Source organism: Chrysemys picta, chromosome 9 (assembly GCF_011386835.1).
Source record: "Chrysemys picta bellii isolate R12L10 chromosome 9, ASM1138683v2, whole genome shotgun sequence".
In the NCBI taxonomy this organism is placed as follows: domain Eukaryota; kingdom Metazoa; phylum Chordata; order Testudines; family Emydidae; genus Chrysemys; species Chrysemys picta.
This window is the reverse complement of record NC_088799.1, coordinates 63,001,688-63,028,399: the sequence shown is the minus strand read 5'-3', so window position 1 is coordinate 63,028,399 and position 26,712 is coordinate 63,001,688. Positions and strand designations below refer to the sequence as shown.

General features: G+C 47.8%; 1 protein-coding gene and 1 long non-coding RNA gene across 3 annotated transcripts in view; one reads left to right on the top strand and one right to left on the bottom strand.

The window, feature by feature from the left end:
• The window catches only part of LOC101934576 (Krueppel-like factor 5), a 45,997-nt gene extending 31,071 nt beyond the window's left edge, over positions 1-14,926 (top strand). For both annotated transcript variants that reach the window (XM_024111705.3, XM_005310981.4), the window contains 3 exons: positions 601-1,495; positions 4,376-4,435; positions 9,048-14,926. In XM_024111705.3, the coding sequence (XP_023967473.1) occupies positions 601-1,495; positions 4,376-4,435; positions 9,048-9,226 (1,134 nt within the window). In that variant the 3' untranslated portion in view covers positions 9,227-14,926. The remainder of the gene's footprint in view (positions 1-600; positions 1,496-4,375; positions 4,436-9,047) is intronic.
• A 1,255-nt stretch (positions 14,927-16,181) lies between these two features.
• On the bottom strand, positions 16,182-25,817 carry LOC112060592 (uncharacterized). The gene is made up of 3 exons (XR_002889876.3): positions 25,695-25,817; positions 22,006-22,074; positions 16,182-16,541 (listed from the first exon to the last, which is right to left on the bottom strand). It is a non-coding gene; the product is annotated as an uncharacterized LOC112060592 (long non-coding RNA).
• Positions 25,818-26,712: the final 895 nt, after the last annotated feature.

Genomic DNA, 26,712 nt, shown 5'->3' with positions numbered 1-26,712 from the left:
TGAAGTCCCCAAATCCTGTGGCTTAGAGACTTCAATTGGCAGAGAACCCTCCTGCTAGCGATCCCTGCCCCATGCTGCGGAGGAAGGCAAAAAACCTCCAGGGCCTCTGCCAATCTACCCTGGAGGAAAATTCCTTCCCGACCCCAAATATGGCGATCAGTAAAACCCCGAGCATGTAGGCAAGAGTCTCCAGCCTGACCCTTGTTAGCCATTATACTATTTACCTGCCATGGCATGGTATTCCTTTGGCTAAATCCTGGCCCTTCTTTATTTGACTGCATCCCTTTCGCTGTTGTTGTGTTCGCTCCCTAACTACTTATGCATAGCTCATTACTGCAGTATCCAAGCACCTAACACCCATCTTATCCTCACAACAGCTAGGGTAGGATTATGCCCATTTCACAGCGCGGGGAACGGAGGCACAGACTTGAGTAAGTGCTTTGCCTAAGGTCACACAGGGTGTCAGTGGCTGAGCTGTGTTTCTGCATCCCAATCCATTATCCTTTCCTGCCCTGTAGCCACCCACCTATCTTAGCCACACACATCACTGTAGCGTCTGAACACTTTATTCAAGAACTCTTTCTTTTGTTCTCCTCATAGGCACGTTCTGAAATGGACAAATACCTCTCCAGTCAGCTGATGCCAATTCCAATGGTGCCAGACAAGAAATACCGTAGGGAGAGCGCCTCTGTGGTAGACGAGTTCTTCTCAACAGAGAAGCCCTCCTCCACGCCATACAGTGTGAACATCAATGTGATACTGCCTGACACCACACACCTGCGAACCGGGCTCTACCGGCCAGCCAAACCCCTCACCCCATTCCCACAGATCAAAACAGAGCCTGGCACCAGCTTCACCCAGCCCTGCTCATCCACGGCAGGCTCGACGCAGACGCTGCCGGATTTCACCAGTGTCTTTAGCATGCCGCAGTCGGTGGCGGTGAACAATATCTTCATCAAGCAGGAGATGCCCTCGGAGATCCCTTTGTCTGGCAGCCCGCAGCAGGCCCAGCTTTACCAGATGCCCATTGGAAATGGTGATGCTGATGTTGCCACAATGGTGCCCTCTACTGGCAGCACCACAGCCATCAACACCATCAGCGGCGTCACCATGTCCACGGGCAGCGCCATGCTCCCCAGACCCATCCAGCCTGGCGGACAAGTGAAGCACTTCCAAAATGTCTCCCAAGGTCAGGGGAACTTCAACATCACGGGGCATTTCTACCCTGTCCCAGGACTGAGCCTGCCCCCTTCACCTCCAAACTCACAGCCTGGCAGCCCTGAGAATCAACCCGAGCTCATTAACACCATCTCGCCCCCACCCTCCTACGAAGCCACATTTGGATTGAAGCTGATACAGTCGTCCCAGATCCCCACACTCCCAAACGGTCTCGGGACCCTCTCCCAAGGGCACATTATCATGCCAACCCCCAAATACAACAGACGCAATAACCCAGAGCTGGAGAAAAGGAGGATCCATCACTGTGATTACCCAGGTATAGCCATGGCTGCTGTGTTGGTTTGGTGTCGGAATCCTTTCCTGATGGGCGTAGATCTAGCCTGTCTGAAATTTGCCATACATTTGTCCAAAATGTCCCCTCCTCCCAAAGTTGTTCTAGGTAGCTGATTGACACCCTCCACCTCAGAGGTGGATGCATTGTAGTGGTGGGCTATGCAGTGATATCTATGTGCATACTATATGGAAGGCGCACTGTAGTATCTGTGAGAGGCATAACACCACTAATACTATATTGGCTCCAGATCACATGACATACAGCTTATCTCTGCAATGGCCATCAAAGAAGCGGTTTCAGACTTTGGAGCCAAAATTCTCCTTTTGATGCAGCTGGCTATTAAGCCTGCATATGTGCTATTATTTCTCATGTGGTAGATTGTATGTTGAAGAAGAGGGGACATGATAAAGATATAAAGAATAACGGATTATCCAGAGGAGGTAGATCAAGCCCTGCTATTTACTCTTTGTCTTAATAAATGTGTTTGTAAATTGGAGAAGTTTCAGAGAAGAGTTACGAGAAGAATTAAAGGATTAGACAACATGCCTTCGTGATAGACTCAAGGAGCTCTATCTATTTAGCTTAACGAAGCGAAGGTTAAGGGGTGACCTGATTACAGTCTGTAAGTATCTGTTGGGGAACAAATATTTAATAATGGACTCTTCAATCCAGCAGAGAAAGGTCTGGCCAGACAAATTCAGACTGGAAATAAATTGTCAAATTTTAATAGCGAGAGTAATTAACCAGTGAAGCAACTCATCGTTGAAACAGTCTCACCACTGCCCATTTTAAAATCAGGATTGGATCTTTTTCTAAAAGATCTGCTCTAGGAATTGTTTTGGGAAAGTTCTCTGGCCTGTGTTATACAGCCGGTCAGACTACATGATCACAATTGTCCCTTCTGTCCTTGGAATCTATGAATAATCCAAGAACATGGGGGCATTCAAGGAAACTGACAGGCAAAGCATTGAAAACTGATAGAAGGAAATGCTTGTATTAACACAATACCAAATAGCTTGTGGAACTCATTGCCACAAGATATCACTCAGGCCAAGATGTTAGCAAGGTTCAAAAAGGAATATATAGAGTTACAATAGTTGTGGTTCAGAAACAACCAAGAGTTTATGAGTGGTCTTGTTTAGGACACTCCAAAGTTAGGGGATGTTCAGATCCAAGGTTTTGGTTTAGCCCACCATAGAGGGGCCATTAGTAAAATTCAGTTATAATTCCAGTTTCCCTCAAAGTTTAAGTGTGTTTAGATCTGGTCCCATCTCTATCTGATAGAGATCAAAGGAGACCTGGTTTGAACCTTAGCTGCAAAGGTGGCTCATGTAAACTGTCACTACAAGTTCCAGCTATGAGGTGGGGGACTCCACTAGTCAGCTGCATTTCCTTGGGGCATCTGAGTATGAGGCTGGTAGATGCAATACAGCAATCTCTCAGTCACCTTGGTTTATGTATAGCAAACTTCAAACAAAGAAGAATCAATCTGATCTTGATAAAACAGATTCCTGGCAGAGGAAAAAATAGCCCTTAAATTTTAGGGAAGCTGAGGTCTGAACTCCAGAGAGAGCATAAAAGCTGGGGAAGCTGGTGAGGTGCCAAACTCAAAGAATTTGGAGTATGGCTTCAGTTCCGATGAGCACTAAACATCTGGATGAATCTGATGTTTAGCTGAACTATCTGCATGTTGTGAATAGAGCTGATTGGAAAGCAGAATTTCCATCCATGGGAGATTCTGACATTTCAACATTTGTTTTTCTTCTGATTTGGAAAAGTTGAATTTCAAAATTTTTCATGCAATCGAAATTCCAAAAGGTTTTTGATACAGAAACATCAATATATTTTGTTTCAATTATGTTGAAATAAGGTAAAGATATTTTGTTTTGATAACGTCAAAACAGTATAATATATTAATTATACAATATATAAATATAATGCAATACTAAAATTAATCTTATATTATAAAAGTTGAAATGAAACAAAATAAAACAATAAATCAAAATGAAACTTTTTTATTTCATCGAAGGGAAACATTTAGCAATTATATAAAAGAAACGAGAGAGTCGAAATGATAAATTTTGGCACTTTTCCTCAAAAATATCATTGAAATTGACACATTTATCCGAAATGTGTTGATTTAGATGAACCTGCATTTTCTGACTGAAAACTGTTCCTTTGAAATTTTTTCAGTCTGCTCTGCTCTTGAATATTGAAAACTGGGCCAGCGCTTCACAAAATTGCCAGTGCTTTGTACTTTCTCATATATCATCATCTTCTGCTGGAGCTGGGAATACCACCAAAAAGAGCCTTTCTTGCAGTATTTTGGCAGTGATTCTAGAATCCAGAAAGTCAGAGGCAATGCAAAACTGTCAAATAATAATGCAGAAGTTAACATTTTTATGCTACCGACGTACAAGGTTCAGATTGAGCTTGGGATGAAATCTTGGGTCTGATAGATTTGGTCTTATTCAAACTGATTCTTCCATCCCCAGTTAAGACGCGTAAGTGTTAGGATTGATCATACTAAGGAATATCACATGGGGGTCCTGTTAGAAAGTTTGGATGCTCCTTTGCATGCCTGATTTGCCATTGTTGTGCACTCCTTGCTGCAAAAAGCTCTCAACTTGTGGGTGAAAGAAACTTGTCCTTCCCCACTGACATACGCAGTCTTCAATCTGAACAAATGTCCTTGTTTAGCTGCTATAGAAACAAGCCTTACACAGGTACTAATTTACAAACTGTTACACACAGTTCTTTTCAATCCTCTTTCCTTCTCACAACTCAGAACCTTGGTGCGTGTATTTTAAATCTTTATTAGAATTAAACATTTTTCACCCTGTTTCTGTTTTGTTTTTACAGGTTGCACGAAAGTTTACACCAAGAGTTCCCACCTGAAGGCACATCAGAGAACTCACACAGGTAAGTGTACACCTGAGTCTGGCATAATACTTAGGCTCTCTCTAGCCATGGTATTTTTATACCATACCCATCATTAGGGTGGTAGCTGTTGATTTCAATGGTATTACTCCAAGTGCAATCTGATCGCTAACACAGTGAATACAGTTAGATAAACAGATCTAGTGGTGTTTGTGGAGGAACCAATCAGAGAGATCTAGCTGTGTTTGGGAGAACAAAAGACATACCAGTTGCAACAGAAAATCGGTAGCTGTACACTACAGTGCATGCTTGCCTATCCATGTGTGTGTGATGCCTATTAACTACTGCAGAGGATCTAACTATGGGCTTGTCTACATGTGTGAACTCCAAGGGTCTGATTTCTAAAGTACACTAACATGTTGCACAATAATTGGTCTGTGTAGATGCTGCTGGTGTGCACTAAAAGTTCCCTAATGTTTCAAATAGCACTACTTTAAAGCACACTAGGGGGATTTTAGTGCACACCAGCAGGACTAATTAATGCGTGACACGTTAGTGTGCTTTAGAAATCGCATCCGCACATTACCCCACTGTGTAGACATGCCCTGAGTTACCTTTAGATACCTCTTGCACCCGGCTGGGGTATTGGTTCAATACAGACTTGGGGAGGAGTCCCACCCATTGCATTCTGTGCCCTCTGCATTTACCCTGGAGGTCTCCCATCTAAGTACTAACCAGGCCTTGCACTGCTTAGCCAATGGGATTGCAGCCTGAGGTAATTGGGCGCATATACACAGTGTATGAGGAGAAAACAGAAGGGGAAGGGCCATCCCCTTTGTGAATTGTTTCCCCTTTGAGCCAGGGGAGAGTCCTAGGGTTCGATACTCTGGGCCCTGAACAATTAATTAAAACAAAACATATTCAGCAGTGCCCCAGCGTTCCCTGCATAAAACCAGCCCCCGGCCCCTCTCAGCTCAGGCAGGCGGAGGGCTCCTCCGAGGACAGCCTGAGCCCTTATCAGATTCTTGGCCAGTCCCAGAGCCAGAGCTCCCCTCATAAATCTCTTTTATAGAAGTGTTGATCTTTACTGGGTGCAATTAAGCTGTCCCTGGGGTCACTTTTCTTTTTTTATGAGCAACGAACAAATCACAAAGCAAGTCCCAAGCCTGGGAATCATTTCTCCCACCTGGCTCCGCTCCTATTTCATCTTATCAGGCCCCTGAACAAGGCATGAGGTGCAGTATTTTCTCAGCCGTGCGCCGTAGAGGCGCATGCCGTAGAATGCCTCAGGAGGAGATGGGAGGAAAGAAGGCCAAGAGCTGCATCCAAGCTACCATGGGCAGACAGTAGTAAGGAAGGGCACTGAGTTCCCAGGGAAGGAGCTTCAGGATGGGGAGATGGTAACAACCATCCCCTCTTTACAAATAAAGAGCTCTTCTCCTGATCCCAACCAGGTCCCTGCCCTTGCCCATTAGCCCTTCGCATGAGAGGTGGGTAGCCCTCAAAAGTTGTCTGAACCATTGTGCAGTGACCCAATGAGACAAACCCCAGCCTCTCTCTGGAGCCATTTTATTGGCCCTGCTTGGGCCTGAGTTTGACATGATACCACTTCCTTCCACCACCTGCCTCAAGATGCCCTCTTCATGGGGCAGAGGGACAAAAGAGGATGTGCCTTGAACTGGTAGAGAAGTATTAGTGGAAGTAGCTAGAGGGAAATCCAGAATGGTGGAGGGGAAGCCATTGATGAGTCAACTATATTGGGAGGTTATGTAGCAGGCAAGTGTTCCCCAGGCACAAGCTCAAGGCCGCCATATTCAGCCTAATGAGTACCCAGAAATCTAGAGTGGAAAGGCCAGAGTATTAACCCGCATGTTGCATCCCACAAGTAGCATCCCACAAGTCGCTCTGTCACTTGAAGGGTTAATAAAGCCATTTGGGATAACACACCCAATTGGATCTAGCCTGGGAAGTCTATCAGGCCCAATTACAAATACCTTCCCCTGTGGTTTGCCTGTTGCTATGGTCTAGGCCATATCAATCTCCAGGGGACACCATTCATTGCCCTGGCGCCATTGTGCGATTAAATATATAACCCACTGGCCGCTCACCCACCTCCCGGGGATCGGAATGCCAATTGGGCCCATTGTTCCAGCCTGTCCTGCCGTGCTGTCCTGGGGGAAGGAGCCAGCTTGCGGGACAATGGAAAGCATTTTGTTTCCATCCTGGAGATCAACCTGTTATTGTTTGAAAGTAAAAGGCCTTGGTGGGGCTGACCCAGCCAGATGACCTGCCTGGGACAATGGCTGAGTCTGAGCGGGGCAAACCTCGCCTTTGTCTTTCAGCTTAGAAAACTAATAAAGACGCCCACAAACCCATGTGATCCTGAGAGTGCCATAACATTTCCCAAGTGCTGCTTGTAAATCGAGCTTAAATTCTTATTGACCTGAGCCATAAACATATTTCTCACACCTGGCAGAAAGCTAAGGTGCTTTGCATTTCTTCACATTCTGTTTGCTGCTGGGTTAACGCCTCATTCTGTGTGTGTGCATGCGTGCATGGGAATGTTTATGTGGGGGCATGCAAATGTACACATATGCTTGTATACAGAAGCTTTCTGTGCATGAAAACAGACATGTTTATGAGTATGTGTCGTATGTGCCCAGAGCTGCATGTCTCTGTGTTAGCATGCAGGGGTTTGTGTGTGCATGCATCATGTGATAACTTCGTATGTGTGTGCGAGAGCTCTTGTTTGTGTGCATGCACAGATATGTGTATACTCAAATATGCATGCCTGTGTCTGTGGGCACATATGATGTGCACCCATCCTGGGGCATGCAAATGCATGTTGCCTGTGTACGTGCACTTGAGCTGTTGTTAAGTTCTCCATAATTGGCCGATGAAATGGTAAATATTTGAGGTCGGGAAAGTCAGCACATTCCATGAACTCTGCCTGCTTGCTCAGACTGTTAAAGAGCGAGGACTAATATTTGAGGGGACCACGCCCTGCCAAAGCGTGGGCTGCGGCACTCAGTCCAGAGTTCAGCTCAGCTTCCCGGGCTGCAGCCACTGCAGGGTGTGGCCAGTCTGTCCAGATTTGGAGAAGAGCCGGGTGAGGCTGGCATGGGCTTTTCCACACAAGCTCCTGGCTGACTGAGACACTTCCCCATTTGATCTGCAGGATAAATAGGGAGGTGGGGACACTAAGGCACAAAAACACACTGAAAAGGTCCTGCAGGAGCTCTTCTGCACATCAAAATGTCAGTGTGACGGGCCAATATAGAGCAGGTTGGAGTGTGAGGTGGGGACAGAGTTCTAGGGGAAAATTAACTGGAAAACAAAAATCTTTGGAATCTTCCATGGAAAATGTTGATGTTTCATCAAAACTCAAAGCAAAAATGCCCAGGGACTTTGTACAAAGCACTGCAGCCTGACCTGGCTGAGCCTGACTCAGTTGCCATAGGCATACCCTCATCTCGGAGGGGAAGCTCACGGTATGGAGAGTAACCGTTCAGGTACAGCTGAGCAAGAAGGGTTAGGGATCACCCAGTGAGTGACTGTACATGTCATAGGAGAACATGCCTACATACCACAATGATTAGCTAGCTAGATATGTCCAGGGATGGATGGTTGGACAGAGGGGTGCGTCTGGGGATGGATAGATGGATGGATGGATAGAAGGATAAGTTTTTGGGAGGCAGGATGGATGAATAGCGGGGGAAGGATGGATACATAGAGGAGTGTGTATGGGGATGGATAGCGAGATGGGTATGTGTAGGGATGGGTGGATGGTGGATAGATAGAAGGATATGTGTTTGGGAGGAGGTATGGATGGATGCATAGATACAGGAGGAGGGATGGATAGATACAGGAGTATGTGTAGGGATTGGTGGATAGATAGAGAGTGGGGTATGTGTGTGGGTAAGGGATGGATGGATGGATGGATAGAAGGATATGTGTTTGGGGGGAGGGTTGGATGGATAGATAGAGGAATGTTTATGGAGATGGATAGCTAGAGGGGTATGTGAAGGGATGAGTGGATGGTTGGATAGATAGAGGGGTACGTGTTTGGGGGGAGGGATGGATAGATAGAGGAGTGTGTATGGGGATGGATAGCGAGAGGGGTATGCGTAGGCATGGGTGGATGGTGGATAGAAAGATAGTGGGGTATGTGTGTGAGGGAAGGGATGGATGGATGGATAGCTAGAAGGGAAGGGATGGATGGATGGATAGCTAGAAGGGAAGGGAGGGAGGGATGGATAGCTAGAAGAGAAGGGAGGGATGGATGAATAGCTAGAAAGGAGGGATGGATGGATAGCTAGAAGAGAAGGGAGGGATGGATAGCTAGAACAGAAGGGAGGGACGGATGGACAGGTAGAAAGGAAGGGATGGATGGATGGATAACTAGAAGGGAAGGGATGGATAGATAGAACAGAAGGGATGGATGGATGGATTGACAGCTAGAAGAGAAGGGATGGATGGATAGCTAGAAGGGAAGGGATGGATGGATGGATAGCTAGAAGGGAAGGGATGGGTGGATGGATAGCTAGAGGAGGATGGATGGAGACTGACAGATGGATGCCTAGACAGGTAAGTATTGGACACTGGTGTGCTGCTCTGGTGCACACTGTAACCTCTGGTCTGTTGCCCCCTGCAGGAGAGAAGCCATACAAATGCACCTGGGAAGGCTGCGACTGGCGCTTTGCCCGCTCCGATGAGCTTACCCGGCACTACCGCAAGCACACAGGTGCCAAGCCCTTCAAGTGCCTAGCCTGCGGGCGCTGCTTCTCCCGCTCCGACCACCTGGCTCTGCACATGAAGAGACACCAGAACTAGTGGCAGAGCTCCTGCCCCGCCCTTGCCTCCCTTCCAGGAGCAGCTGGGACACCTTCCTCTTGGACGGATGACTCGTCTTGTACATAGGAACAAAACCGTGCTGTGATCAAATGGCAGCGTGTGAGCTCTGTGCACGCTTCCTCCTTGTGTCCTGTCACCAAGGTACTCTTAGGTAAAGGATGATTAAAACTATATCTGTATCCTGGCCAGGATCCCACTTCCTGACCAGGAGATGTTCCTTGGACTCCAGGACTCTCCCTTCCAGTGAATTTGCTATTTATTTTTCACTCCGAAGCAATTTTCCCTTTTGTCAAACTCTTTGGAGCCTTTCCTTCCCTTTTGGGGTCTGCCTCTGGTTGGGAATGAGCAGAAATATGTCGGGCGGATGGGCCGCTGGGCTAGCCAGCTGTTGGGAGGGCTTTATCAAGTTCTTTGTGGAGCCTTCTTGGACTGAGCTATTCCATAACCAAGTTGCCACTAGCAGTGTAGCACACAGGACATCCAAGCCATGCAAGAATAGCAGTGAGTGTCCATGGCTTGTTTGGAAAGTCAGGTCTTTAGTCTTCACCCCTGTGGTTGCAAGAAACAAGGGCAGGAAAACCTATCCCAAGAAGTTCCGCCACAGCTGGGACAGATCCCAAGCAGACAACAAAGCCATTGTTCATGCTCCACTGAGACCACCTGATATTTCCTGCAAGAGAGGTGGCTTTGGGTTGTGAATTCCTATATTTCTTTGCCAGGCATGTCTAACATCGAGCCCTTAGCATTTCTGCTTGGAGGATGGTTTTGGCTTCTGCTCTCTCTGTTGTGAGAACCAGGCTGGCTTTCAGAGGCGGGAAGTGGCCAGTCTCCATGAAGAAAAAAAAAAGAAGACACACTGTTTTCCCAGAATGCATTGTGCCTTTGATTTCCAAGGATACATTGAGTGGGGCCCCCCGCAGGCCTCGAACACAAGAGACTGGTCATTACAAACCACTTTTTCCTGTTGCCATTTGTGCATTTTACCACATTCAGAAAAGCAGCTTTGAAAATAAACTTGTGCAAACTGTGATCATGTTACCTACCTCACAGGTTCATGGCCCCACGCTCTCCAAGGAGCCTTCACTTGTCTTCCTCAGAACACCTCGATGTGCAGCGTGCAGGGGAGACCCCGGAAGCACATGAAAAGTTAAACATGGGCAGAGTAAGAATAGGCTATGCCCATTGAAACTGCAGCAATGTAGAAGATAAGAAACAAATCAGGACACGTAATCAGCCTAGCATGTTCAACAGTACTTTGATTTTTCCTGGCGAACAAATGTAAATAATGTACAGACAGTGATGTGTGATAGAAAATCAACCAATAGGCAAAACCACATGGGCTGTGGAGATTCTGGAAACTTTATCCCACCTGCAGCCTACAAGTCAAATGTGGCCCATCGCTGCCCTGAAGGAAGCCAATCAAACTTCTGGTGAACATAGCCAGTCCTGTATGTCTGTCCAAGAAGATACAAGGGAGGGCAGATGTCAGGGCTTGTGCATGCTCGTTAGTTACTGAGTTAGGTTTACACATGCATTACTGTAGGTGTGCCCCTGGGATTCCTGGCAAGCTGCCCACAAAGTCTCAATGTTTGGGCTGTCCCTGATTCAGCGCTTTCTAAGCAGCTTATCTCTCCAGTCCAGGGGGCACATGTTAGGCCACATCAATTACCCAACTGCAATGATTCATTGGGATTAAACTTCACTGACCTCCAGATGTGCAGGCGGAGCTGGGAGCGGAGCAGTCTCTGCAGAGCTTGGCCCTGGGTCTGTGAACAGGGACACGGCTCATGTCTTGGCTTGCTGAGCTGCATTCCCTGGGCTTACCGGCTCTGACTTGATTCTGCTCTTCAGACTTGCCAGCTCACCTGAGTTCCTTGCCAAATGGTCTGGGAAGCTCTGGTGACTGTGGTCCTCCAGCATGCTCCCTGCCTGCCTGCCCCGCCTTTCCTGTTTTGACCCTGACAAATGGCAGATGCCCAGTCAGGGCCTCCAAAGCCAGGCTTGAAAAGCAGTCAGAAAGGATAATCATAACTGGAGCCAAAATAAACGAGGAAGGGAGCCTGAGGGTGCAACTCTGAATTGCACCCGCCCCTTTCTAGGGTATTTTGGAGGCTCCTCCATGCACCGCCGTCAGGGGCTGCATTTCTTTAATAAAAGGCCCTTGTTATAATACCAGGATCCCTAGGGAATTGATATGTGCCATATGTTTATTGCTGTAAAGGATGCATTATTTTATCGTGTACTTTGTCAAATAGGTGTATACGTGTGCATATATATGTGAGTGTGTGTGTGTGTGTATATATATATATATATATATAGGGTGTGTGTGCATGTGTGTGTGTATATATATAGGGTGTGAGTGCATATGTGTGTGTGTTTAGGGCAGCATCTGCTTCATTGGCACAGATTCTGGTGTGCACAGGAACATGGCAATGAGGTGGTGGTCCTAATTCTCCAGTGCTCAGTTTATAGGGTTAGTGGCCTCTGATATACAAGAGATCAGATTAGATCATCTAGGATTTCTGGTCTTCAACTCTGATGCTACGGTTCTCTGTGTACATGGCTCGTTCCCTTTTAGTTCATGACTTGCTTTAAACGAAGCTTCGTAGTAAGCATTTAATCCTGAGCTCTGACCAATGCTATGCCAGCAAACACCATGTCACACCAGAGCACGGCCAATCCCAGGCATGCCGTTTTCTGGGCTCGGTGTGCCATGAATCCATCAATGAGATGCCTCCCACTGAATCTGTACTCCATCAGTTGTGCCAGCAGGCATCCATTTGTAGAGAGAGGTTCTCTGTGTGGATCCTACTGTATCACTGCAGGGTGGGGAAGTTCTCTGTGCACTGAGAAAGGTCTTGCTGTTGAGAATGTTCAGGCCTTCAGTACTGCATGCACGCACGCACACACACACACACACAGAGTCTCTGTCATTTGGGATTATCTAAACTGGAAGGCATTTCATTGTAAGACAACAACACATGTTTAACCAGTCACATCTCCTGGCTCCTGGAAGTTAGGGCTGGGTGGATGGATTGGCTGGGAACCCAAACTAGCCATGTTGGAGCCTGTTGAGCCCAACCCAGTGTTGGCTTGGGTTCAGCTGATATAGCATTACGATATATTGAACCTGTAAGGCCTTTCCCACCATCCCTGTTGCTCATGAAACTCCTCCCCCCATATGCACACATCCCAAATATCCACAACACAGGATCCTAGTGATTAGCAGCATGGTTACAACAGTTCCATAGAATAGGGCAGCTGGAGAATGCAACATTAGCAAATCAGAGTCATGACTCTCACAGTTGGGCTACGTGTTGACCACATTCCACCGTCTAGCTGTGTGGGCAACCCTCATGGACACGTTGAGAAGAGTCTCATTCTGTCTGTGGATTTGGGGGAGTATGGAGCCCACAGTGTGAAAGGCTGGTGGGAGATCCTCTGATAAAGTACCACATCAGCTGCATTATGACAGCACAATGAGGGAGTGATAAGTCTTTACCTGCAAAGGGCTTTGTTGTAGCAGCCTTAAAACTGGACTTTGCATGGCGTACTGTGTGCTTTTGTTTTTTGTTTTTAAATGCTAAATTTCAACAGAATCAAAGGAAAATTTTCCTGCAAAAGTGATGAAAAGCAGGTTAAAATGTGAAATATTTTATGCCTTGGACTTCATGGCTTTAGAGCTGAGTAAGAACCAAACTCTGCCTCTTCCTCCCTGTTAAATCTCTCACACCCACGCAGTGTCATGCCGACAGTGGAGGACTAATGGGCATTACCTATTCACTGGAGCGGGTAAAAACCGGTCATTCGATTTGTTTGGCGGGAAATGTCATTGTTTTCAAAATTTCCTGATGAGCCTTTTGGGGGCGAAAAAGATTTTGTTTTTGAAAAACGGTTTTTGGTAAAATGGTTAGTTTAAAACAAAAATTTTAAAATTAGTTTTTTGAAAATCAAATTGTTCCCTCAGAACTGAATCAAACCCCATTGTTTTTTAAACTGTATGTTTTTGATTGAAAATTGAACTAGTTTACTGAAAAATATCTGGATATTATTATTACTTTTATTTTTGGGAAAGAAAATAGAAAATATCTATTTTAAAAATGTTGGTCCAAGAGCCATTTTTTCATCAAAACAATGCTCTGCTCTTCAGCTGATCCCCAAGAGAGACATGCTGGGTCTTTGGATGGGGCTTGATAGCATTTGAGGAATCCGCATACTCCAGAGTGGTTTTTGGATAGTGCCTCCTTGCTAGGTGGAGCACCATTATAGAAGGTCTTTGGCTCTCACAGCCAACTGGCATGTCTATTATTGTTCCCAAAAGAAACGTAATAAGCCCAGATCAACACATGGCCATGTCATGGGGCACTGAGAAGAGTGGACCATCAGAAAGTTTGGGAAGAGCACTGGGGGCTATTTCTATATTCTAAACACCTCGGGACACAGGACCCACTAGCTGGATTTCCTGAACTTCCTTCAGAACAAAATATTGGGGCGTAAATGTCCTCTTTTCATTGTCGTTTGTGCTTCTGAGCATGTAACACAGCAGAGGGATTTTGGTAAATAGTAGGGAATGCTGTACAGATTTTTGTATGTGGATTTGAAGCAATTGTTTACTGTATAATATGAACACACACCAAATCGGGACCTGGAAAACTGTGGTGGAAGGTTTATTTTCTGGATATGTTTTTGTTTGTTACTTTTAAAAAAATATTAATTCATCTGCTATTTTGTAATAAAATTATCCTGCAGGGAGGGCTTTTCATTCTTCTATCCCCACTCCAAACACCATCCCAGCACCCAGCTCCTGCTTCTTGCTACCTGCCTTAAATACCGTAACCAAGTTGCTAACACGTCTCACTGTGGACAAATTCCTGAGATCAAGAGACAGCAGTTTTAAGGCTTGTAGTAACTTCATTGCTCTCTGCAAGTGGGTTGGGGGTGGGCTCTTCCACTCAAGTTGGTGAAAAATAGCAGAGAGGTGCTGAAGGAGGCACTATTTCCTCATACCACTGAGCTATCTAATCCTGCCTGTAGCTGATGCTTTGGAGGAAAGTGGAACTTCCTTCCTCCTCAAATGCATGCGACTGACTGTGCAACACTGTGTAGGGAAAAGCAAGAGAGAGAATTCCTCCCAGCCCTTCACAGGCGACCATCATCCAACCTGAAGCATGATACTTGATCACCCTTATCCTACATTGTGTAGCTACGAGTGGCGTTAGGTTTTGTTAGAACATGCAGCATGGAAAAGCAGCTAAAGGGTTAATCAGCATTTTAATCTCCCCCCAGACTTGGGCCCCCTCGTGCCCTGAAATGAGCATATACGCGGTGAGGCTAACGGTCCCTCATGGAGCCGTCTAAAAGACTTGCCACCCTGCCCAGACAAAGCATGTTTGCTAACATTGACCTCCAAGGCATACACCTCTCCTGGCTCCTAAAATCCCATAGGTGACTTTGCAGGAGCAGTCTCCCAAGCAGCTCTCTTTATTGGGGGATTCTGAGGGGGAGGAGGGCAGAGGGAATAAAACCCCTTCCTTGAGCAAAAAAAAAAAAAGAGAGCTCAAGCGTGAGCTGATGGGTGTATGATGTAATGGGTGTCCTGGATGTTAAACTCAACGTGTACATTATTATTATTTTTTTTTTACAAAAAGGAATGAAATAAACAGATCTTTATAAACCATGCCCCCATGAGTGTCGCCTTCCTTCTCCTGCTGGTTCTTTAGGATTGCTTTGTCCAGCTGGAATATGGCATCCCTCTCTGTGCCTCTCCTAATCAATTTCCCAAAGGCATGGTGCATTACGCCTCAGGGCGCTGGGTAAATGCCCAGATAACAGACACGCTCGGGCTGTCGGTACTGCTTGCACAACAGAGACATTGGGTATGTCTATACTGAAAGCACAGAGTTCTGGATGGGTTTGTCCGGCCCATGCTGAAGTGGCTTCACTGCTCTGGCCCCTGAGTTACCTAGCTTGCTTGGGTATGTCTACTCAAATGGTAATCATGCCCTTTGATGGCATGATAGACATACCCATGGACTCAGGCATGTAGGAATGGTTTCCATGGTGTCTTTTTCATTTCTGAACAAGCATAGGGGGTATCTCCCATGCAATGGTCCTGCCATTTCTCTACTGCCTTTAAAGGACAGAGAAAGTCTTGCATTAAGAGCACCGGCAGAGAGGACGGATGGACTTAAGGTTAAGGTCCTAGACTGGGATTTAAGAGACCTATTATAGCCCTATCTCTGCTGTAGATGTCCAGTGTGACCTTGGGCAAGACATTTAAACCTGTGAGGGCTCACGTCCAAAAATAGAGGCCCTCTGAAATAATGTTTTTGAAAATGTTAGCTTTAATTGCCTCAGTTTCCCCATCTGTAAAATGGGGATAATGACACAGCACCCTCTCACAATGGCATTAGGAGGCAAAATCCATTAATGTTTGTGACATGCTCGGATACGACAGAGATGGGGCCATAGAGAGGACTTTAACATGCTAGAAGCTCACTGTCTCCTAAACGAGTCAAACCCCAGCTCGCTCTGTATCTCTGATTGCCTATGGGAGGAGAGCTGCTGTCTATGCACAGACATCTACCTAGGAGCCACCCCTGCTGAGGGGACTGCTCAGTCAGGCACCAATACTCTGAGTCTGTATAACTGGGGGCAGGAGGACACTAAACGACAGGGCTTGATACTGGCCCCTTGGTTGAATATATCAAGGTATCAGCCAGCAAAGCTGATTTTTATCAGGAGTTGTACTGTAGTGTTCCTCAGAAGAACAAGAGCATTCAAAGCACAGCACGCCTCCCTCCTCCCCAGCTGGTGACAGTGTTTGACTTCAGTGAAAGGCCAGCGTGGAGAATAGATCTCCATGCACAGATTCCTGGATCGTTCTTCTAGCTCTGCCACTGATTCTCTGGGATATGGTGCTGAGATCCCAATTTGAGGGGCCTCACTGACAGATCGACAGATGAGATGAATGATCTGGTAGTAAACGGCTTTTATTATTCATTCCCCTTTATATTTTCATTTTCCCAGTGATGTTATGAACAATGCTGGGTGAATCTTCCATGAAGCCCAGAACCATGAGGCGCTCGTCAACTTTGACCATGGATAGAAACCTGGCTGTGTTCAATATAAACTTTTCATTGACACTCAATGGGAACCTTGCCTTGTCTCTGCAGAGGGACAGTCATTCAGAGGCTGGGTTTCTCTTGGATCTGATAATAAAGTCGGTGACAGATGGTAGGGCTTCAAAGTCAGCCAAATCCTGAGGAGCTCTTGAAAACCTTGCCTATGCCACCTGCAACGAACCAAAACAATTTGCTTTGTGTTTTCCCTTTGCCAGAGCGCATACAAAAGAATCTAAACTTAAAGCAAAACTCAAATCTACTGCTATTGCCTTCAGAGAAGCTACACTGATTTACTCTCTGCATTAGAGCTTGAAAAAAAAGAAATGGTTTTTCCCATCACAAGAATTTTCAAGAGTTTTTTTCTTGTCCCAAATTGGGATGTCAAAATCTCAAAAATTTTCGTGAACCAAAAATACCAAAAAATTTTGGATCAGCTGGAGCAAAACATTTCCTTTTGAGAATTTTGAAAATTTTTAAGCTCACTCTTTTTTTTACATTTCTTTACATTAAATTAATTTAAATTTCAAAATGAAAAGTCGTTTTGAACCAAAAAATTGAATGTTTTCATTTTGAAAATGTCAAAACAGGATGTTTTGACGATTTTGAAACTTTGTAAAGAAAAATTTGTAATTAAGAAATTTGTCAAAAACCAACCCTTTCTACAAAGTTTCAGTTTTGACAAGTCAACATTCTCCTACCAAAAAAATGTTTAGTTGAAAAAAACCTACCCAGCTCTACTCGGTCTTGGTGAAGACTCTAGTCAGTAGAGCAGTTCAGAAAATAGAATTTCTATGTGCCAGGAAATGCTGAGATTTCAACATTTATTTTTGTCTCAAAAATGGGACAAAAAGTTGAAATATCCACCATTTTCAAGGAATTAAAAATTCTATTTGGAAATGTCAAAATGAAAAATGTGACCATTTTTGATCAAAGCCAAAGATTTGGTTTACAAATGCCAACATTTTTTGATATTTTTCACACTGTGAAATAGCCAACTATTGATTCAAAATGAAATGTTTTGTTTTGAATTTGCCTGGCAAAAGATCAGAAAACAATGTCAAAATCATCATTTTCCTACAAAAGATTTAGATGTTTGACCAAACAAACCAAAACACTATTGCACTGGGAAGATTTTTGGGTCAAAAATTTTCAGCTTCTTTAGTATTTATGCTGTTTTAGAAGGAAACCTTTTTAGGAGGCTATGAAATGTAGCTTTAGACTCTTCGCTTGTGGTTTTTATAGTCTTGTTTATAGTCTTCTGCTGCCTTATTTTTTTCCTTCTAGTCTTTCTCTTTCTGCTCCATTTCCAGATTGAATAGCGACTTGCAGAGTGATTCAAGGAGAGAGAGCTGCAAGAAATATTAAGGGAGTCTCTTTCAGTCCAAGGCAGGCAAGGGAACTAAGCAAGTCACTCATAGTCAGTTGCCTGGAATCAGAAAGGGCCAGATCCTCAAAGTTTAGGCTCCTAACTTCCCTTGAACTCAATAGGAGTTAGGTTTCTAAATACCTTTAAGGAGATGAGCCAAAAATCCTCTTGTTGTGTCCTTACCCCTGCCTGTGTGAGCATCTCAGAATGAATGAAACTCGTGATTTAGGTTCTGCTCTGTCATGTTGTCCTCATTATGGTCATGTGAATGGTGGGGAGTTGAGATGCTACATTTAGGAGATGGTGCAAGATCCTTAGCCTCGTCTCTTGAAAATGGCCTGTGGCTCTAGGCAGATGAATACTAAATATTCTCACTCAAGATCGCAGTGGAGAGACTACATCTTACTGTTTATTTTATAAAGAGTGTGTTATGGCTCTGACTTATATGGTGCTTAGGTCCCTTGGTGATGACTGCTTAGATACATAGACAGAGATAGATGCAGAATGTAGTATGAACTGGGATGATTGGCTAAGACATGACAAGCTGGTAGTAAGAGACTATGCAATGGTGCGACATCTGGCCAGACAGCTTACAAAGAAACTGGGTTTTATAGGGTTACCATACGTCCAGATTTTCCCGGACATGTCTGGCTTTTTGGGCCTCAAATCCCCGTCCGGGAGGAAATCCCAAAAAGCCAGACATGTCCAGGAAAATAGGGAGGGAGGGGTCGTGGGGCTTGGGTCCGGGCCGGCGGTGCTCGGCCGGCGGCCGGGGCCAGCGGTGCTTGGCCAGGGGCCGGGGCCAGGGTGGGCCGGAACCGGGGCCGGGCGGGCCAGAACCAGGGCTGGTGCCCCAGGGCCCGAGCCGAGCCGGGCGGGACATGCCGGGGCCAGAGCCTCTTGGCCTGGGCCAGCCGGCTGCCGGAGGGAGCCGCTCAGCCGGGGTGACCGGACTGGGCCGTGCCGTGCCCCGCCCCGCCCCAGCCCCAGCTTACCTGCTGCCTCCCTGTTTCAGGCTTCCCACGAACATTTGATTCGTGGGAAGCAGGGGAGGGGGAGGAGCAGGGGGCGGAGCGTTCAGGGGAGGGGGCAGAGTTGGGGCGGGGACTTTGGGGAAGGGGCGGGGGCGAGGAAGGGGTGGAGTTGGGGCAGGGCTGGGGGCGGGGAAGGGGCAGGGTTGGGGCGGGGCCGGAGTGTCCTCCGTTTTTAAAATTAAAATATGGTAACCCTAGGGTTGAAGGTACAGGAGAAGGAGCATTCTGTTCAAATCAGGAACCACTCCTGGTAGGTTTCAAGGCTACTTCTCAGAATCGGAGTACTCCTGGTGGGTGAAAGGGAGCACTGGAGCTCCCAAACCAGCAACTCTGCTTGTGCTTAATTGGCTGCATTGCAGCTGCAGAGATATAGCCTCTGGTATGGGAGGACTGGAGCTGTTCAGCAGAGTGTATAGAAAAAAAAGAACACAGGAGTTCCCTCCAGAGGCAAGGTCCCTTCATGGGAATCTGTGCCCTTCTGTTATCACTGTCTGAATCTGAGTAATCAAAATCCTCCACGATCAAAGTTCATCTCTTCCTGACCCCATCTCTTATCTATAATGATGTTTCCTAGCCTGCTTTTCCTAAGTGCCCTGGAGTTCCCAAAGTAACAGCCAAGTCATCACCAGAGTGCAGCTGGAAGCCATCCGCTGAACTAAGGTTTGCCCGCAGTGCCCTTTGATTGCATGAACTGCCTGTGGCTAGACTGCGGTTGGGGCAGAGTTCTCAGCTGAGCACTGGGTCATGCTGAGGTTTTGAACTGCTAACCCCTGTGATTCCACAGGAAACCTGAAAAACAAGAAGAAAGCAAAGGTGGGAAACAGTGTCTTTCTGTGCTCAGAGTCAGGGGTTCCCACAGGAAAGGCCAACAGATGGGGCAGGTTGGCATACCCTGCACTGCTGGAGACAGGGGAATGAACTGGTAACACTGAGTCTGGTGATCTCATTTATACAATACCTGAAACCACCCCACAGGTTGCACAGTTGACAAACTCTGCTCAGGGGAAACCAGGACTGGAGCGGGGTGGGGTGGGAGTGCTGAATTGAGATGCATTAGCAGAGCTGTCAATGGGCAGTGGCATAGCAAGAGGTGCTACTGTTCAGTTTAACTGATTTTTTTTGACGTGGTCTCCAGACTCCTTCTCTATGGGCTTTTACAGAGACGAGTTATGACATGATCTCCCAGCGCTGCTGGTATGAACTGAGCATGTCTCATATTCATACATGCCTGATCCACACAGCAAGAGGCAATCACATGCCCATACACCTGAGCACTATATCAAACCTCCCTTTCGGGCTGGCGGTTACTGCAGCACATCATTTGCTTATCAACTACTCTGCTGGCTTTATGCTGGATATAGACCCCTACTATTTCTGACAAGCTCGCAAGAACCAGTGAATAACTGGAAGATCTGAAGTGACCCAAAGAAAGTCTAGAGGGTGAAATATATCACATGTGAAATTGACTCACTCCTTCCTCTAAAGAGCCTCCTGGAAAACCTGGAAATGCATTCACATCGGAGACAAGCGTGTTTTGTATGCCTCTGGCTTTTGATTGGTTTGCTAGGGACCTGGATCTTGCAATGGATGGAAAGGATCCAAACTTTCCTAGAGTATTGGTGTGTGCATTTGGATTGGGTGTCCAATTGCTGAGCTGGGGCTTGCTCCTGCTCCTATTGGGCCAGATTTGGATACCCTTACGCAAGTTGGGAACTACTTCCCTCTTCCAGTACTCACATTCATGTTGGTGTGTGTACGCAAGGCGTAATGGGAGTGGAATGATCAGAACCACGCCCATTGAAATCAACAGCAAAACTCCCATTGACTTCAATGGCTGAGGAGGAAGATAGATTTTCAAAAGTACCCAGCAGTTCCTATTGAGAACAATGGAGAATTTCCCCCTCCTGCCCTGCCGCCTCCTATTTGAAACCAGTGGGAGCTGCTGAATGCCTAGGACTTTAGAAAATCTAGCCATTAGTGACCAGCTGCAAAGCTAAGAACTGCAGCTGATTTTCCCCAGAGTTCAGAAGTGTTTACACCTGAGGATTCTAGGGTTTGAACCCATCCCAAAATTCAAAGGAAAAGTCAGTCACAACTGCCCAATTTTGCCTGGTTTGAGATCAAAGAAATGTGAAACTGCCACTTCCACAAGGTTTGTGACACCAAACTATAATAGGTTTGCTGTACACTCGACCTGAAACTCATCCCCCGGATGTGCTTGACAGGTCCATGAACCTTAATGACCTCCTTCAACACACCTGGGTTAAGGTTCAAATTTGTTTGAGAACCAGCAGCAAGTGGCTTTGGGTATTGTAAAGGAAACTAGCTCTATCTATCTGTGCATGTCTACAGCAGTGCTCACTGGGATAAGCTGTATGAGCATGTACGAAGTAAAGGGTACTAGTTAATAGGGGTCAGGATTTCAAAATAGCTTAGTACCCAACTTGCACTCAGTTGGCTGAGCTCTTCCAAAAGTCTAGCCACTGGTTTTGATGCCTAAATGGTAGCTGAGCTGCCAGTTTAGAACAGGGTGGGAATTTTTTGACACAGTTTTTTCACTGAAAAATATGGATTTGTCAAAACCAAAATGGTGCATGGGAAAGGGTCATTTTTTGACAAAGTTTTGACTCGCAAAAACGGTTAGAAGAACATTTTCAAACATTCTGCACTCTCATTTTCCCAATGAAAAACTCCAGTTTGCCGCTTTGAAATGACTTTGTGTTTTGAAAATTAAGCTAATTACAACTAAAAAAAGTTTACACCCCCACCCACCCACCTCCCCAATGGTCGAAATCTAAATGAAACATTTTGATTGACCTGAAATAATTTTTTTTTTTCAGATTTTCAGTGTGCTAAAATTTTTCACTTTGGGATTTGGGATGGGAAATTTGTTCAGTATGGTAAAATTTTTCACAGGACGAGAAAACCATTTCCCACCCAGCCCTGCTGCCACTGTTGCAACAGATTCTGCTGGGTGCTGAGCTCTTTTGAAAGTCTGTCCCTAAGAGTTCTGGATTGCTGTCAGATCCTGGAGCGCCCCAGGAAACCTTGGATCAAATCAAAGGAGGACATTTACAGCACCAAAAAATTACCAGCCTTCGCTGGGCATTTTTGCGGGTGTCCCCACTCTTGGGAGAGATGCCTTTCCTCCGGGGTCATCATATCTCAGGAGGGATAGGAATGAGAGCTCCCTTTCTGGAGCACATGTGAATTTTCTTCTGCTATGATGCTTACATCAATGGCAGCTGCTTCTCTGCCATGGTGACAGGATCCTCGCTGTAAAGGTTTCCCCTTTGTCCAGCACTGTAGAAGAAGGGTTGTTGTTTTTTTCACATTCTCAGGATTTTTACTTCATGAACAAAGGAAAATATCAGGTTCTTTTTTTCGGATGGGGGAGAAAGGGGAGGATCAAAAGGAGGCAGCTGCGGTGACAGAATGTTGGCAAAGCTCCAGATGTCAGAGACCAAGAAGATTGTATTCTGCCCTGGGATCACTATCTGACCTGCTCTTTGGCATGGGGGTAGCTTTACAAATGAAATGGTTTGACCTATGGGGAGAGGGAACATGGAAATATGGGTGGGTGGGGGAGGGATGGTGAAGAGAGATACAGGAGGAGATGGATCTGATTTCTGAGAGAAACCAAGGAGTAGACAGAAGACCTCAGGCTTCCTCTACGCTACCAAACTAACTAGGCTGAAGTAAGTCGCCTTGTGTCAACCTATTTGCACGTGTCTATGTCCAAATTTATCTCTGGTGCAGCCTGCCCACCTGCCCAAATGGCATTGAGCCAGTCACTGCATTGCAAGTGTAGCCATTGTGAGCTGTGTGGCCATCACAGTCCTCCATCAGCTGTCCCACAATGCCCCACCGTGACTGCGCTGGTGGGTCACGGTGCCTGGAAGCCTCCCCCACATAGGCGTAGGTTGACTGGTCTATTTGGGGACGGGGGTGGCACACATACATGCATGCTGAAGCCGGTTCCCCTGGCTCACTGGGTCTCTCCCCCACCTGGAGTGTTCGCTGGTCTGCTAGTGCTGGGGGATGGGCCAGCTTAATGGGGGAGCCCCAGCTGCTGCTGGGGGGATAGTGCATGCTGGGCTTCCCCCTGTCATTCCCCTATCCCCTTCTCTTTCCCACCCCCTCCCTGGCCCCATCCCCTCCTCCTTCCCTTCCCCACTGCTCCATCCTCTCCCCTTTCCTCTGCCCACCCCATCCTCTTTCCTCTCCACCTTGTCCCCTGCCCCCTCCCACATTCCCCTATCCCCTTCTCATCGCCCGTCCTATCCCATCCCCCTTCCTTCCCCACTGCCTCTTCCCCCTGCCCCACTGCAGGTACTCATCATTGTACAGAAAACAGGGCACCCAGCATACATAGAAGGGGACGATGACTAGAACTAGTTTACAGGAGGCAGCATCCAGCTGCAGAGGCAGTAAGCACCTTGCAGGAGAAGCAGCTCCATGCCACCCCTTCTGCTCCCCTGTTTGCTGGGAGAGGGGCCAAGAAAGCCGGAAACTGGCTGGTGGGAGGAGCAGCGTGGGAATGAGAGTCCTCTTTCCCATCCCCGGTAGGACGAGTAGAGAAAGCCCCGGACAGCTTGGCATTCACAGAAATTGGGGGGAAGTAGCACATGAACCTGTGTGCCTGCCCAGCCTCACCTCTTTTTTTAGGGGGGGCAATGCATCCTGTCCCCCCAAACTATGCCCATCCTCTCCCACCCCTTAAAAAAAACCCAGGTATTTTTAAAATATTTTTTCCTGATTGCCCAGCTTGGTGAGCACACCTAGCAGCTCTCCCTTGTTGTGTGCAACCGCCTACACTGGCTCCACACACTAAATGTGCTCCAGCTGGCCATACCGACCTGTGGTGCACCGCACTTTGCATTGACACAAGCACTTTTGTGCCCTGTGCCATGAATCCATTTCTCTGTTCAGCCTGGAGAAGGAGATAGGGCCACTTCCCCCTGCCCCAGTGCAGAAACACACGAGGCCTCAATACCAACAGCAAATGTGAGCCCACGTGCCCCAGCATAGGAAGGTGACTGCAGGCAGAACTGGAGTTGCTAGGGAGGCACTGAAAATGGCAGCTGTGATGGTCACATGCTCTTGAAGGGCCTGGGCTGAGCTTTCCACAGACACTATGCACCCAACGCACTGAAATGCAGTGGGACGTGGGTGTCTACGACTCCTTTGACAATTCCAGCCCTGGAGTAGCAGGACTAACAAAAGAAAAATGTGGCTTTACTATGGAGAACGGCACTGGGTGGCCATCGCTGGGGCCTGGTGACCTCTATTTAGCCACACAGCAGGCACAACATGGGCAGTGGTGATGCCAGCTTTTGCCACAATGCTCGACCAGTGGCCTTGTTCTCCAGGGTGACAGGACTACTCACTAGAGCTGGGGTGAAAAAAGTTTCAGGTTGAAGCAAAAATGAAAATTTCTTCAAATGGCAAAAAAAAAAAAAAAAAGGGGGGGGGGGGGACGACAAAATGTTTCACTTTGACAAAACTGAAATGTTTCATGTCGATTTCAACCATTCGTTACTAGTTCTGATTTCTTTTAATACAATTAATGAACAGTTTGAAATGAAAAGTTTCAAAGTGAAAATTGAAAGATGTCACTTTTTTGAGGGTTTCTTCCCTCCTCCACCCCATCCAAATCTGTTTGGCAAAATCAACACACATTTGTGTAAGGTTTTGGTGTCATGGAATCGGCATTGGGTTTTTTTGCTGTGTAGCAGGGTGGTTACCCGCTCCTGCCCAGAGGGGTTTAAAGACAGCCCTGGGAGAGAGCTGGGGCAGGGGAAAAGCTACTAGGCTGATTGGGGAAGCAGCCGCAGCTGGGCCACACCCTAATCAGGCCTCAGCTGGCCCTATAAAGGCAGGGAAGCCAGGGGCAGACCCAGTCTCTCTCTAGCTGTAGAGGGAGATGGGCCTGGCTGCAGGGAGCTAGAGACAGGGTACCTGAGTGGAGCAGGGCTGGGGAAAGGCTGAGGAGCTGGGGAGCTCCAGCCTGGAAAGAAGGCCAAGGAGTACTGGGGGTTGCAGAGGGCAGCCCAGGGGCAGGGCCGGCACCAGCTTACCAAGCAGGTGCTTGGGGTGGCCTCTTCGGAGAGGGGCGGCACATCCAGCTATTTTAGGGTTACCATATTTCAACAATCAAAAAAGAGGACGGGAGGAGCCCCGCCCTAGCCCCGCCCCTGCCCCTTCCACTCCCTCCCACTTCCTGCCCCCTCAGAACTCCCAACCCTCCCCCCCACGCCTTGTCCCCTGACTGCCCCCTCCTGGGACCCCTGCCCCTAACTGCCCCCCAGGACTCCACCCCCTACCTAAGCCTCCCTGCTCCTTGTCCCCTGACTGCCCCCTCCTGAGACCTTCCCCACATCCTAACTGGCCCCCTAGGACTCTACCCCCTACCTGTCCCCTGACTGCCCTAACCCTTATCCACACCCCCACCCCCAGACAGACCCCTGGGACTCCCACGCCCCATCCAACCACTCCCCACCCCCTGACAGCCCTCCCCCCCCCCCAAAACTCCCGACCCATCTAAACCCCTCTGCTCCCTGTCCCCTGACTGCTCTGATCCCTCTCCCCACTCCTGCCCCCTGACAGCCCCCCCCAGAACTCCCAAACACACACCCCCGCTCCTTGTCCCCTGACTGCCCCCTCCTGGGACCCCTGCTCCTAACTGCCCTCCACAACCCCACCCCCTACCTAAGCCTCCCTGTGCCTTGTCCCCTAACTGTCCCCTCCTGAGACCCCCCCCACCTGTACTCTGACTGCCCAAAACCTTACACCCCCAACCCCCAGACAGCCCCCCCCGAACTCCTGACCCATCCAACCCTCCCCCCCCTGCTCCCTGTCTCTTGACTACCCCCCCCCCCCCAGAACCTCCCTGCCGCTTCTCTGACCCCTGGCCCCTTTACCGTGCCGCAGAGCAGCGCGTTCGGCAGCGGGGGAGGGGAGCAGGGTCGGAGCTCCAGACAGCCGGAGGCCCGAGGCTAACGGCCGGCCAGCGATCTGTGAATGCAGGGCGGGGGGAGGGAGGGAGGGAGGGGAGAGGAGGGGAGTGGTCTCAAGTTGCAGGGGAGAGGAGGGGGGAAGTGGAGGAGGGGCTCTGGCTGCCGGAGCCCGTGCGAGTGGCACCATCCGGCCGGCTGCCCTGTAAGCCCCGCACGCTCTGCATGGGGGGCGGGGGAAGTCCGGACATTGACAAATTCCCCCCGGACGCTATTTTTAACTGAAAAAAGCCGGACATGTCTGGGGGAATCCGGACGAATGGTAACCCTAAGCTATTTGGAGTGAAGGACCTCCTGCTGAATTGCCGCCGCAGTTTGCAATTGCGGCTTTTTTTTTTTGGCTGCTTGGGGCGGCCAAAACCCTGGAGCCGGCCCTGCCCAGGGGTAGGCCAAGGCAGCAGATCCAAACCCAACCTTGTCAGTGATGAGTAGGTTGATACTGCAGTCTGCCCCTGGGCATGGGGCTAGATGGTGACTGGCAGTAGCCTTATACTGAGGTGAGGTGGGGATAGTGGATGGGCCTGAAGCAAACACCCAGATTCAAACAGCCCCCAGCTCTGTGGAGCTCACACATGGTGGCTCAGCTCTGTCTCCTCTACAAACCTATCTGCAGACCTACTGCTGGCTCTACAGTTCCATGACAGCCATGCGCTGGGCCACCAGGTCACACGCAAGGCACTGAAAGCATGGGAAGGGCAAACTGGCAGCTAAACTGCTAGGCAAGGCCCTGCAGGCGCAAGCAGCGGCGGCCTGAGAAAGCAGAGCCCAGGCTGTTTGTTTAGCCTACATGGCACACAGAGCAAGGGTTGGTGGTGACCAGTGCTGTGCTGTCAGCATTACATGTCTGCATCGTGCGGCATGTCTGTGCCAGACACCACACAACGGGTTTAGCAGCATGTGTATCAAATGCTATAGTTCCAGTAGC